This window comes from Leptodactylus fuscus, chromosome 5, assembly GCF_031893055.1.
Source record: "Leptodactylus fuscus isolate aLepFus1 chromosome 5, aLepFus1.hap2, whole genome shotgun sequence".
Lineage (NCBI taxonomy): Eukaryota > Metazoa > Chordata > Amphibia > Anura > Leptodactylidae > Leptodactylus > Leptodactylus fuscus.
Window position 1 is genome coordinate 41,638,815 of NC_134269.1, and position 14,374 is coordinate 41,653,188.

Consider the following 14,374-nt stretch of genomic DNA (forward strand, 5'->3'; position numbering starts at 1 on the left):
ATCCCTTACACAGTTACGTAATGTTTCACCCTGGTTATAATTCAAACTCTATGATTCCTTAACACTAACTTGAGGTCTTTAGTCATCGTTATACGATTTCTCTCTTTTTACACCGATTTATGTATTTAACTTACGCTAGGTTCACACCTGCGTTCTGGTCTCCGTTCTATGGTTTCCGTCTTCTGCATGCCAGAAGACGGAAACCATAGACCGGGTCCGGCCGTGCGCGGTGGTGAGCGTTTTAGGCTCTCCGCCGCGAAACCGGATTTTTTTTATCCGGACACAGAGTACTGCATGTCCGACTCTGTGTCCGGATTATAAAACCCGGTTTCGCGGCGGAGAGCACAAAACGCTCACTGCCGCGCACGGCCGGACAGCTTTCTCACCCATTCAAATGAATGGGTGAGAGAGTCTCCTGCAGGTTTCCGTCTCCTGCCTCTGTTTTAGGCAGGAAACGAAAACCTAAAGTACGGAGACCGGGCGCAGATGTGAACGAGCCCTTACCGGTATTTGTACTCTCTCCTTATAACACTCTGTATATGTAATACTATGATCTCTACACATAAAGGCAACATTTTATTGATGTATGTTAATATGTTCAAAAAATTCTAATAAAATCAGATTAAAAAAAAAAAAGATACTACGGTATAGCGGTCACTACATGCAGGATTGTGTAAGTGACCATCTTCCCTCAGACTTCCAGGATGCTGGTACACTTGTAGATAGATTTTGAAGGAACTTGGCAGGGAGCTTGTTCCAAGCATCTTGGAGAGCCAAGCCCAGATCTTCTGTGGATGTCGGCTTGCTCCAGTCCTTGTGTTTCTCTTGTACTGCTCTCCAGACCTTTCATGAACAAATGGCCTCCTCTGACAAATATTTCACATTTTGCCTCATCAGCCCAGATCACCGGCTGCTATTTTCTGCACCCCAGTTCTTATCTGTTCATGCATAGTTGAGTTGCTTGGACTTGTTTCCAAGTTGAAAGTATGACTTTTTGGTCAGAATTTTTCCATGAAGACACTTTTGGCCAGACTTCTCCCAACAGTAGATGGACGTACCTGGGTCCTACTGGTTTCTGCTGATTCCAATGGACCTCATATCTTTTTTATTGCATAGATTTCCTCCCCTACACTAATGGCATACTACCAGGTTACTACTATCTTCTATGGAATCAGTCCTGTAGTGTGTGTATCTAATAGGTAGTAAGTAAGTCATACAGGAAAGGTGAAAGTACTCATGATCTGAGTTCAGTATAGTCATATGGATGCCACCATATTATTGGAAAAACATAAAAAGCACCTGAGGCCTTTGCAGCAAATCAACAATTGTTCATGTGAACATCTATTGGAACGTTCATGAAATTTACATATCAGAAATGTAATAACTCACAGACAGGAAACCAAATATCTGACCAGCAGATTTATTCAGCAGATGCCTGTATACTGAAGCTATCCTGTGCTGCCCAGAGGTGTAACAAGAAGCTTATGGGGCCCAATGCAAAATCTGTACCATGCCCCTAACCCCTCTGTTTTATTTATAGTTCTGGTTTGCTCATAACAGGAAGGAAATGCCTTATGCATCCCTAAGGCTCTTCCTCAAGTTATGTTCCTGTTTGTGCCTTTGTATACTAGACGGCCATTTAAATGAATGGATACTTTGTAATACTACCTTTCCTGTGCAAATACCTGGCTGGCCACAGTTTGCTAAGTGCAGAACCCAATATCATCAACTGGCTGCATTGTGGAGGTTGAGAACCCTTTAAAAAGGACATGTCATCTACGGCCATGTTAAAGAGGACATTTCATGTTCTCGGGCACATGCGGCTTTATATACCGCTAGAAAACTGACAGTGCGCTGAATTCAGCTCACTATGGGCTGTCCAGTTATATGCCCCAGGGCAATGGATATCGGTGCCGCTACCAATAGCTCTTCACTGTCAGAAGGGCGCACCTTACCGCCCAGCCATGACGCGGTACGCTGGATATGCGGTAAGGAACGCCCCCTCTGACAGTACAGTCAGTAGGGGAGTTCCCACCTAGACTGTCAGGAACCCCCTTCTGACAGTGAAGAGCTATCGGTAATAGCACCGATATCTTCAGCCCCAGGGCATGGGAAAGCCGACAGTGCACTGAATTCAGTGCACTGTCGGCTTTCTAGTGGTGTATAAAACCACATGTCATCATACTGGCACTGCAGCAGAAACACTACAGTGTCCAGCAGTCTAGAATTGCACACAGTTTTTGGGCATATTCACATATTGCAGTCACTTAAATCTAGAACGGTAAAAAAAAAAAATGTCATAAATGAATACACCCTTAAAAGAGGTTTTCTGCTCCAGGGGGGTTTTGATACTGACCCCAGAATATGACATCAGTATGAAACTCCCCAGGATCTGAAATCCCCTTTGAAGCTAAGTATGTTAGGAGTGTATGTTCTAATTAAGAAGACATTCAGGGAGTTTCCAATTATTTCTCTGGGTCTCTACCATAATAAAAGAACCATACATAGCCTCATACATAACCATACATAATCATAATTTTTAATTATATATATATATATATATATATATATATATATATATATATATATATATATATATTTTACAACACAAACTTAACCAAAAAAATTCTAATATCCCAAAGAAAGGAGAAATATTGTTTTGTCTTTGAAGAAGGACAGACAACTTAGACAAAGTGATGACTGTGGTGACAATACTATTAGGGCACAACTATCAGCTGTTTACATGCAGCCATATAAAGTCATGTGTTCTCAGGTTCCTCTTTTCTGACCTGGACCACAAGATAAATGGGAAGTTTCTGTGTCACAAGAATGAAAGGCAACTCCACACATAATCCACACATCCATCACTGTCTTAAGTTTAGGGAAACTAGAAACCTTCATCTAGGAGAACACCCTATTAAATTGAATACACGTATATATGGTACTAGCTATACCGGCGACTTCATCCACGGCCCCCTGACTCTCTGCGTGCCCCACCTGCAGTGCCACCCCGGACCCCTGCATTTGCCGTGTGGGCACAGCAGGCCCGTCCAGCACCAGTGCGCAGATGGACCTCCAGCTTGCTCCCCGCTGACCCACTACCGCTACTCTCGCCCCTGGACTCCACTTTTTTCCCTACCCACTCCCCCATTCACCTTCCTACCGAACATGCGACTCCGGCTCCCCCCCCCCCCCCCTTACCGCCTCTTCCACCCTGTTCCTACATGTTCACACCCTCCCCAACCTTCTGTCTACCCATGGCGACCACCAGCATACTCACCAATCCACGGGTACTCACCAATGTCAGTGTGCAGCCGGCTTGTGGCTGTATAGCTCTGCCCCCGCAGTGGCCTGGTCCAATCGGAGCCCCGCGCCTGACATGGTGACGTCATGTCAGGTCCTTCAGCCTACACAGACCGTGAATTGGGTGCCCACGGTCGGCAAACCCGGTGATATACGTGGGCACCTATGTTCTTTTCCGGGTGGCAGTCTAGGTATGTGTGAAATTTCATTGAAATCCGTTCGGCCGTTGCGGCGGGATAGTGGAACAAACATCCAAACTTTCACATTTATAATATTAGTAACAGTTATTAGGATTTATTCTTGCTAAAAAATACAGGAACATTTATGAAATGTACTGCAAATAAAAAGCGTAGACGTTACCCATAGTCACCCGCTCTTGTACAAGGCTTGCTGGCATATAACGAGTTGTTATAGTTATGTCTTCACTTTTCCCTTGCAGTAGTTTTGCTATTGCCTTCCTAGTGGTCTCTACTTAGGGTTAAAGGGGTTGTCCCATCACAAGGCTCCTATCTATACTGCTTGTTAATGTGAATGTAAGACTTTTCCTAAATACACTGCTTCAGCAAAACTGCTTTGTTTGTCCACTATCTTACTTTATTCATTTTTTTTTGACACATCCCTTGACTTATCTGGTCATAAGTCAAGTGATGTATCTGCTGCTCTGAGGGGAGAGGGAGGAGGGGCTAAGTGCACGGGAGCGAGCCTGTAGGGGGGGGGGGGGTAGTTTACCCTTTGGGGGAAGGGGCCGCCAATACAGACCCGGCATCCGCTGTAATAGAGAAGCGGATGCCGGGGAGGGTTAGACGCCGGCACAGATGCCTGCAACATCGCTATGCTCCTGCCCTGCATGAAGCCAGCAGCGGCAGGAGCGATGCTGCTATTCCGGGGGGGGAAGGGGGGGAGAAGCGGAATAGCAGCATCGCTCCTGCCGCTGCTGGCTTCATGCAGGGCAGGAGCATAGCGTTGTTGCAGGCACCTGTGCCGGCGTCTAACCCTCCCCAGCATCCGCCTCTCTATTACAGCGGATGCCGGGTCTGTATTCGCATTGTGAAGGCTAGACTGGTCTCACCATTTATGAGCGTGCATGCAGGGCCAGCGGCATCTCGCCGCTGGCTTTGCATATGTAACCCCGCCCACCAATGATGCAACAAAGCAGGAAGACAGAAGATTTTACAGCAACGAAGGCTGGTGAGTATGTGACGTGGGAATACCCCTTTAACAAAGTGAGAGCAACAGCGACAAAATGTGTAGTGGACACAAGGGGAATTGCACCTAATAATCCAAAGAATAAGTATGCATGCACATAAATGGGCATGTACAGGTCTGAGAAAATGGCGCATGGATGCTATCTATATGTTGTCCGTAACCTCCATGGATTCATATCCAAAAAACAGAAACTAATAAGACCTGCCCTGAATGCTCCCAGGCTCACGGCCCAGTACAGAGTCCTCTGATAATATACAGCCATAACAAAATAATGGGTCAGGGTGCCGGCCCTTCCGGTTTTGGTCATGGGGGCGTATTCTGACACTGTCATTGCTATATAACTGTTGTCTGAATGAGTAAGAAATGTGGGAAATGCAGGATCTGAAATAACATATATCATGTATCCGTACACACACAATCACAGCTCTAGCACCATATACTGGGAGAATGGCTGCACAGTCCAGGTGTGTACAAGACACATTACCAATGCAGACATGTAAAGCTATTCAAGTCTGAAAGAAGTAGCGGGTCAGACACGTAAACAAACCAGTTTTTTTCTTTGTTATATTTGAACAGCATTTTTTACATTTTTTTGGTAACTTGGACAACCCCTTTAAGGACTTATCAGCTGAAAATCCTTGAAATATTCCTCTGTGTATAGAGCAAACAAACAGTTCGCCAGCTCTTTTTATAGACTTTAAAGGAACATTTCCACATAATTAAAAAGAGAATAAAAAAATACATAGCTGGCCGTACACATTAGATGAATGTCGGCCCACCATGCGGATTTTGGTACCATACATCTTCTTGATTCTAATAATGGTCGTCCATATTTCTTTACAGCTTGCTGAAAAATAATCCCTGCCATGTCTTATCACAGCTAGCTATGTAGCATGACCTGACAATAAGACTAAGGTATTTTTATACACTAGTGAGAGCAAACAGGCTACCGAAATGGTCACCACTGCCGGCCTATACCGAAGTCGCTTTGTATATACATAGGTCTGCCAGTCATCTTCTTCAGCTGGTCTTACAGGTTGTGCCCAGGAAGAGCTGTATCTATTGTGCTGTTTCAGTCACCACCTACAGTGGTTCAGTCATCAAAGTCTGGGATGTCATCATAGGAGTAACCTCTGTAGCCTTTTGCTGCGTAATATGCAATACGGAGGTGGTAAAAACCAGGCAGGAAAACCAGGATTCCGATGATCAGCACGGGTATGGCGCGCTCATTGCCCTAAAACAACACAGAACAGGATCAGGACGGGCAACATCATCATTGTCTATCACTCAGATTCTAAAAACAATAGTTATAGAGGTTGTCCAGGAATTTGACAACAATGGAGGAGGTCGGGACTGAGACGTAAGACTTCCAGCTGCAACTTCATAGCGCGTGCCAGAACAGACAGCAGTGGCAAACACCGGAGTGTTGGGGAGAGGTGGGTAAGATTTTTTTTTATGTTTCACCTTCCCCAGCCTCCTCTGTTGCTGTCAAATTCCTGAACAACCCTTTTACCCTGTTTCCCCGAAAATAAGCCATCCCCTAGAAAGTAAGACATAGCAGAGGTTTTGTTGAATTGCCTAATATAAGGCACCCCCTGAAAGTAAGACATCCCCCAATAATAATAATTTTTCTGTGCAAAAATTGTATGAAGAAAAACACTGCACCCAGCTGAACACGGTGCACGATGTTGCGTGTGTACAGGTATGCCGGCTGCTGACGCCGCTGCAAAACGTTGTATCCACTGTTCCTGCTGCTGTAGGATGAGCTGAGAGATGCCCGCTGAGCATACACTACGGTAAGCATCGTATGCGGTAGGGGGTCCACTCTCCCAGCTCATCCTACAGCAGCAGGAACAGTGGATTCAACGTATCGCAATGGCGTCAGTAGTCGGCATATCTGCGCACACGAAGAACCGCACACAACGTTCAGCCGGCTGCAATGTTTTTCTTCATACAATTTTTGCGCAGCAAGCACATCTCAGCAGTGGTGGCAGCAGCACACAAAAATAAAATAAGACATCCCCTGAAACTAAGACATAGCATTTCTTTAAGACCAAAATTTAATATAAGACACAGTCTTATTTTTGGGTAACACGGTAGTAGAGGGACCCTCCATAAGAGTGGAGGAGGACAGTAAATATTGGCCCAGATTTACGACTTTGGTATAAATATATGGCATCTTATACTCAATCTAGTTTGTAACTTGCTAGATATGCAGGGAATGCTTCGAAGAAAAGGGACACAGCTTCAACATGACAAAATATGTCCACAATACACTATAAGCACCTCATTTTCCCCAGTTGTGACGCTGCTGAACACTTACTGTCAGATTACAGAGAACTGTAGGAAGCTTTCACAAGAATTTGGCCGTGATTCACCAACCCACAACAAACAGATGGTGTTGCCACTTGCAAGGGGAAATTGTGGTCTTTAGGACACCCACTGAAGACGAATGCCTCTATGCTGTGGATATGACCTCATAGGTTATAGGGGTTATCTTGTTGAGAAAGCCCTTTAGTGCCCCTGACTCTAAGTTCACACCTGCTTTTGGGATTCCGTTAGGTGGTTCCACTTGGGGACCCCTGAAACGAAACCTAATCTGCTTAAAAAACTCGTAGACCCCATAGACTATAATGGAGTCCACTGGATTTCCGCCTGATCTCCATCCGAAAAGGGTGAAAAATGCGGAGAGAAAAGCGTTGCTTGCATTTTTTTAAACGGGTTCAGGGACTGAAACCCCAAAACGGAGTTAAAGTGCTGGTGTGAACCCAGCCTGATATACATTATATATATATATATATATATATATATACACATATATATGTATGTATTTGAATAACATATAGTAACATATTGCTAGGATGTACATCACTTTATGATTGATGAGGGGTAGCCAATCTCTGGGAATCCCTGTGAGAATGCATAAGCTGCAACAAACAGTGATTCAGTACTGCGGCCTCCTTTACATTCTTTCCCTGCATAACTGCCCCCGGCCACTGTCTGTGCAGGAAAAAACACGATAGCTCCATTTAAAGGAAATCCGTCAGTAGAACCCAGAATATCAACCAAGCCCCCTAGCTAGATTGATTCAGGTGACCCTAATAACAGGGTTTTCCCCCTTCTGAATCGCTGCCTCCATTGCCAAGATATCTCTATCTTCATCAATATGCAAATTAACTTTCTGGAGCAACAAGGACACTGCTCTTACCGCTTTAGAGCAATAATAACACCCTCACTGCTCCAAAGAGCGCATTTGTATGTTGACTAAAATGAAGGAAGCAATTCATATGGGGAAAAAAGAACTATCTGATCCAGGTGACTCTATCCTTTATATCTATTGGGTTGTTAGGACGGGTTCGGGTAAAACACCGAATCCCCCAAATCAAATGTTCTTATTGATGAAAGTTTAGCAGGACAGCCAGGTCTTGGTAGATTTGCAGTGGTCTGCTACTCCTTCCATTTCAATATGATTGCTTGCACTGTGCTCCTTGGGATGTTTAAAGCTTGGGAAATCTTTTTGTATACAAATCCGGCTTTAAACTTCTCCACAACAGTATCTCAGACCTGTCTGGTGTGTTCCTTGGTCTTCATGATGCTCTCTGCGCTTTAAATAGAACCTTGAGCCTATCACAGAGCAGGTGCATTTATACGGAGACTTACTGATGTTCATAAGTATGTGAATAGTTGGGAGAGAGCATCTGTTCTAGCAGCCTTCGGGTGTCAGAAGCTGCTAGAGGACGGGCAGCGCGTGCAGTGCCGCTCCTAGTCAAGTAGTAAGAGCGTGCAGCAGCTCCATCCTCTGTATAGTGGTGGTTCCGGGGAAGTGCAGCACTGCTTCTATTACTTAAATAGAAATAGTTCTGCATGCACTGCCTGTTCACTAGCAGCTTTCAGCACTGGGAGGCAGTTACACCTGTCCTGGGGACCAGTCTGGACCCTATCAGATCACATAACATGGTGACCTATCCTGTGCATAGGTAATCAGTGAGAAAATTCAATATGCAAACAGTAAATCCCTTTAAAGGGAGTCTTCCACCAGCATATGTTAATGGGGCCACATACAATTCTCTTCTCAGCTGGATATATCAATGTGAATCAGAATTGGCAGCATATCCAAGTGATATGTCATCATTTTATAGGAAGGAACTAACCCTTTAATTCCCCAGAAAATTAAGCAAAATTGAAGCATCAGCTTACCCCATTGCCAATGTGCCCTGTAAGCAGGAGCGCGCCAATCACAATCAGCAAAGTACCAATTAAGAACAGGACAGTGGCCAAAGCAATGGCTTTATATGGGATTTTTGGAGGACTCCTCTTAAACTGGGAAAAAAAAGAGAGAGACAGCTTTACATGTCACATCTTTATATGTAGTAATCTTGTGTTTTCAGCTCTGGGTACAAGGAGGGTCATTGGCATTGCCACACCATTGGAGATATATGTTGCAGTATCAGAGGCCAGAGTAATGAAATTGTAAAGCCTAGTTTTATTACTATCAGTACTGGTTACTTGCCAGAGCCAGCTTATCTAAATCTCTGTTTGCATATTTGGCTGTTTACTTTGGCATGCCATTGGTTTTGCTTGGCACTTGTGTACAGTGCAATATTTCTACTGTATATTATTAGAGGATAGCGCCATCTAGGGGTAATAACAAAATTCTGCAATCAAATGTGCCGAACATGTAGAAGGACAGGACAGATATTTTCCTCAACTTTAGGCAGCCAGAAACATATTACTTATCCTCAAAATCACAGAAAAGTTTACATCCAATATGTCGGATCCTCACTTCCCTTAAAGGGATTCTATCATTAAAATCACATTTTCTCTCGATAACATGTAGGAACAGCGTTAAGAAAGCGCCAGACGAAGACACGCAGAGAGGCCGTTCCTGAAGAAGATAGAGGCGGTGCTGGAGAGTTCTCTCGCAGCATTGGAGACGCCCCCAGTGCTGCAAGAGAACTCATTTGCATACAGATGAAAACCGGGATTTCTACTGAACGGTAGCGCGGAGAAGACATCTGAAGGAATAAGAAGAAGAGCCTTTCTTAAAGCTATTCCTACATGTGACTGAAAAAAAAATGTGATTTTAATGATAGAATCCCTTTAAATGGAAATGTTGGGGGCGATATGGCTAAGATTGCCTGTGAACAAAATACTGGGGTAAATTCAGTAATATTATACACTAGTTTTTTGGTGTAAAATAGCTGAAAGTGGTGTTTTTGCACTAGTCTCCCCACTTTTCTGAGAGTGGATGGGACAAAGGTGGAGCCTTTACCAGCACCACGTTCACCAACATTTACATCACTTTTGTGCTGTAAATGGTGACAGCAACCTCTGCCAGCAATGTGTGTGTAGTCCTTGCCCGGGCAGGGAACATCAAGACCAGTGTAGAATATGGTGGTCTTGATGAATTCCCCACCTCGCTGTGTAACTTACAGTCACAATGACAATAATTTGATGCAGATATTTCGTTGTATTCCTTACCTGAAGGTCAATGTAGCCGTCATCTGTATCTGAAAGCTTAGAGTACTTCACTTTGCTGTTTGGTGTGGCGGCAGCATTGCTGCGTGAGGGCATCATAGCAGATATAGCTTGTTACACGCCAAAGAGAATCTAAATCCTAAGAAAACATGAAGACAGAAGATTTATACTACGTCACGTACACTTCTGCTTTGAGAGCAATCGTAAAAATGAAGGTTGCTTCATAGACTTCATGTTGTACCATGCTCCACCTAGTGCTAGATGTGCAAATTGTCACTTTAAAGAGGACCTTTCACCACTTCCAACAACTCAATCTTTTTTCATCATTTAATAGATTCCCCTCCATTGATTCCAGCATGGTTTGAGTTTTTTCTCTAGCCCCCGTCATTACTGAGCATTCGGTGCAGTTAGTTTTGATGTCTGATATGCTAACAAGACTCTCTAATGTCCAGTGGGTGGTGTCACGCAGGGGCAAACAAGGAGGTGCGACTCATAACTACAATCAAAGGTGGACAGTGTAAGAGCTCACAATCACACCCCTTGTCTGCTCCTGCCACCCATTTGACATTAGAGAGTCTAGTTAGCATATCAGGCACTAAAACTACCAGCACTGATAATTCAGGAGCAGTGGGGGCTACAGAAAAAATTATAACTGTGCATATTGAATGATGATGAGTTGGCTTTAATTTAACCTCTAAAGGACCGGGCCATTGTGAGCTTTAGGTCCGGATTTATTTTTGTTTTTTTTCATCCTGGCAGTCTGTAGTATAAAGCCACCTTACACACAGAAGACAAGCTGGTGAGACCGGTTTGTTTGTAGAGGTTTTCTGAGCCATACATATTGATGACGTGTCCCTAGAAAACCTTAGTATACGTCATCAATATGTGATCGGTGGAGGTTCAACACCCAGGATCCCTACCAATCACCTGATAGACAAGGCCGCAGCGTGTGGGTGAGCATAGCAACCTCTTCACTTAATACCAAGCATGGTGCCATTCATTGCATAGGGGATGTCCTTCTATCAATCACTCAAATGGAATTGAGCTTCTGCTGTACCATATGACTAATGAATGTGACATCATCAGCTGATCGGTGAGGTGTCAGAGCCCCACTGATCACATGCTGGTGACTTATTCTAAAGTTAGGTCATCAACATGTAAGTCAAGGAACACACCATAAAAGAGGGCGCCACTCTGTGTGCCAAGGGAAAAGATTGCCTAACTAGAGCTACAGATCCTTGGGAATTAGTCAAGCAAGACAAAGAATCACCAACTGATTTCTTTTCCAGCTTTATGATTTGGACTTGTGATTGTAAGCCAATAAACAAGCAGAATGACAACACAGAAGGGGTGTAAATCTACCCATTATACCTCATCTCTGTATAGTCTGCACTCCTGGCTTTCACTTCCAAACACATAGGTGTGAATAAAGCCATAAAAAGAGTTATCTTTATGACACTAGTCCTTTAATGACCAGCAAATAACTCTACAAAGAAATATGATACATCTATTGGATTTATTAATCTTTAGTTGTTTAAATATTTGATCTGGTGACTGCCTTATGGACAGAGATAAGCACAGAATCTCAGAAGCAATTTATATCTTGTATAATGCAGGAAAGATGGCAGCCACTCCTCAGAGCTGGAAGTCTTAGATAAGTAAATGCAACACTGCGATTGGCCGATATGGAGGCTCTAGGGTTGTTCGGGAGTTAACAAAAAACTAAAACCAAACTTTTTTTTTTTTTTCCCAGAAACAGCACGATTGTCCAGTTCATTTCCATTGCATTAAAGGGATTGTGCAGGACTTCAAAAACATGGCGACTTTCTTCTTCTCAGTAAGTGACCTCATGTCTGTTAGTCACATGGCAAAGCCACATTTCTGTCCCTTTAAAATTAATGGGTATTAGGTGCAGCAAAGACTAGTGCCAAACAGACATGATATCACTTCCTGCAAACAAGAAAGCAACCATGTTCCTGCATAACCCCTTTGACCTGCAATACTAGAAACAACCCAAGGACAGGTGTGGCACTGTATTAGGAAGAAATCATGTCTGTAAGGATCTGTTAGTGGTTGAGGCTAAAGCCCCAAGTTGTGAGCCGCAGCCAAAAAGTGATGTTGGAAAACTGTGGCAGAAACACATCGCCAGTTTTCCTCTGCGGACTTTTCTGCTTCCATTGTGCCTATAGGGAAACCGTCAGCGATTCTGTAGGTATAATTGTCTGACTGTCTATCTATTATATATATTAGATAGTTATTAGATAGATAGATAGATGCACACACAGTTAGTGCCTGGCAAGAGTCACAGCTTGCAATATCTCACTTTCCGTACTGGGGAATAAGTACATTGGACCGAAGTGCTGCTGTGTGTGAGATCAGAGCAAATCTCATTAACATGGTGAGAAATCTTCACAACAATCCACACTGGTTTCTGATGTGTGCAAATTTTTTCTTGGTGTTGCAGAGTTTTGCTGCGGGTCCACAGAAAAATCTACAGGTGGATAACCATCTAAAAAATGACAAGTATTCCAATCTTCTTCTGTTCTCATGGTGGCACTTGCACAGTCCCCCATCAGTTTTGGTTTGCCCATTGCTAGCTATGATGTGCTGCTGCAGGAATCACATGTCAACCTTATCTCTGGAAGCAAGGGCTGCCATTGCTGGAGGTTAAAATACAGGTATCGACACTGGAGCAAGCAATTGCAAGAGCTGCGACTGGTGAAGACCAGGAAACAGGGGCTAGTGGTGAACCAAGCAAGTACTGGTATCACTGGAGGTCAGGCCAGAGACCAGCAGTGGCCCAAGCAATTGCTGCTATTGGTGGAAGCGAATATGTAAATACTGGCAGCGGACCAAGCAAGTGCTGCCATTGGTAGCGATAAGAATACATGGACTGGTGGTGGACCAAGCAAGTGCTGTCATTTCAGGTGGTGGTCAAGATACAGAAAATAGTGGTGGAACAAGAAAGTGCTGCCATCTCTGGAGACTAGGATACAGAGAGTGATGGTGGAACAAACAAGTGCTGCCATCTCTGGAGACCAGGATACAGAGAATGGTGGTGATGGACTGACCAAGCAAGTGCTGCCATCTCTGGAGACTAGGATACAGAGAATGATGGTGGAACAAACAAGTGCTGCCATTTCTAGAGACCAGTTTACAGAGAATGGTGGTGATGGAACAAGCAAGTGCTGCCTTTACTGGTAACCAACATACAGAGGACAGTAGTGGACCAAGCAAGTGCTGCCATCTCTAGAGACCAGTATACAGAGAGTGATGGTGGAACAAGCAAGTGCTGCTATCTCTAGATACCAGTATACAGAGAATGGTGGTGATGGAACAAGCAAGTGCTGCCTATACTGGTAACCACCATACAGAGGACAGTAGTGGACCAAGCAGGTGCTGCCATGGCAGCTGCAGGATTGAGAAGCTGAGTAACTTGCCTTTTTGAACAGTATTTGTTTTTAAAAAAAATATTTTTATCTGATCCACAACAAGAATCCACAAAATTTGACATAGCTAAGGGGTATTTTGGTAATTACAAGCTACCCCCGTCGGATTAGTAGGAATCTGTCCCCAGAATCCCCATCGGTCCTGAGAGTGCCTGTGCCATGTGAATGGAGAGGAGGATCCATTCATCTCTATGGGACTCCTGAAGAGAAGACAAAACAAGTTTCCCATAAATAGGAGGCGCCGCACGTGACTGCTGCGTTATTGTATATGGGCACACTAGGGACCCCATCTTTGTGATTAGTGAAGTGTCCAGCAGTCAGACTCCTCCAATCAGTTTTCCCCTATGCTTTGTACACCTGATAGCGGAGTTCCCCTCTAAGCCTCCATGCACACTATAGTATAATTATTATTAGGAGTCACACATTAGCATATATACACCTGGGGATGCTTCATAATGGCTGATAACAGAGAACAATACACTGCAATCAAGTGTACTAGGGATAGAGTTGCGGTACAGGTAAGATCACAGTTACTAGTAAGGATTAGCTGCAGGCACTGACGTGTCCATTGCTGACAGTGCAGGCAGCAGACACTAGGCCTCCTGCAGACAAGCAGAGCTGCTCTGACAAAACGTGTAGTGGTGGCTACGGATCCCCGTAAGGGACACATCCCGCTCTCTGCCTGGACTGATCACCCACAATCCAATCTACCTGATTCGAGAGTCCATTGTGCAGGTGTAAACCTCCGGGTTATGGTACTGAAAACCGGAAGTGTCTAGCTGATGATGCGATCACGTGACCAGTGACATGTGGAAAAGGCGCTGCTCGGATTGGTGCAGGACTGAGTTCCCTGTTATTGTACGTCAACAAGCTTTATTAGTGTGGTGTGTAAAATGTACGCTGAGTATACACTTCCTGTTATGGACATGTATTATTTA

The 14,374-nt window shown here is 44.2% G+C and overlaps 2 protein-coding genes and 1 long non-coding RNA gene across 3 annotated transcripts in view; 1 reads left to right on the forward strand and 2 right to left on the reverse strand.

Moving 5' to 3' along the window:
* Positions 1–14,374, reverse strand: part of LOC142202762 (uncharacterized) — an 827,816-nt gene that overhangs the window by 800,935 nt on the left and 12,507 nt on the right. The window lies entirely within an intron of this gene.
* LOC142202758 (gastrokine-1-like) overlaps positions 1–14,374 on the forward strand; it is a 474,099-nt gene that overhangs the window by 127,586 nt on the left and 332,139 nt on the right. The gene's annotated exons all lie outside the window — the stretch shown is intronic.
* On the reverse strand, positions 5,048–14,236 carry TMEM230 (transmembrane protein 230). The gene is made up of 4 exons (XM_075273070.1): positions 14,148–14,236; positions 9,991–10,126; positions 8,707–8,829; positions 5,048–5,743 (listed from the first exon to the last, which is right to left on the reverse strand). The coding sequence occupies exons 2-4, from the start codon at positions 10,084–10,086 to the stop codon at positions 5,603–5,605; spliced, it is 360 nt and encodes a 119-aa protein (XP_075129171.1). The 5' UTR covers positions 10,087–10,126; positions 14,148–14,236; the 3' UTR covers positions 5,048–5,602.

Bases quoted from the DNA above. Each gene is read 5' to 3' on its own strand.
- TMEM230 (XM_075273070.1), bottom strand. From the start codon at position 10,086: ATGATGCCCTCACGCAGCAATGCTGCCGCCACACCAAACAGCAAAGTG. The intron at 8,830-9,990 runs GTAAGGAATACA...TTTTTTTCCCAG, and splicing joins ACGGCTACATTGACCTTCAG to TTTAAGAGGAGTCCTCCAAA. The intron at 5,744-8,706 runs GTAAGCTGATGC...GTGTTGTTTTAG, and splicing joins CAGGGCACATTGGCAATGGG to GGCAATGAGCGCGCCATACC.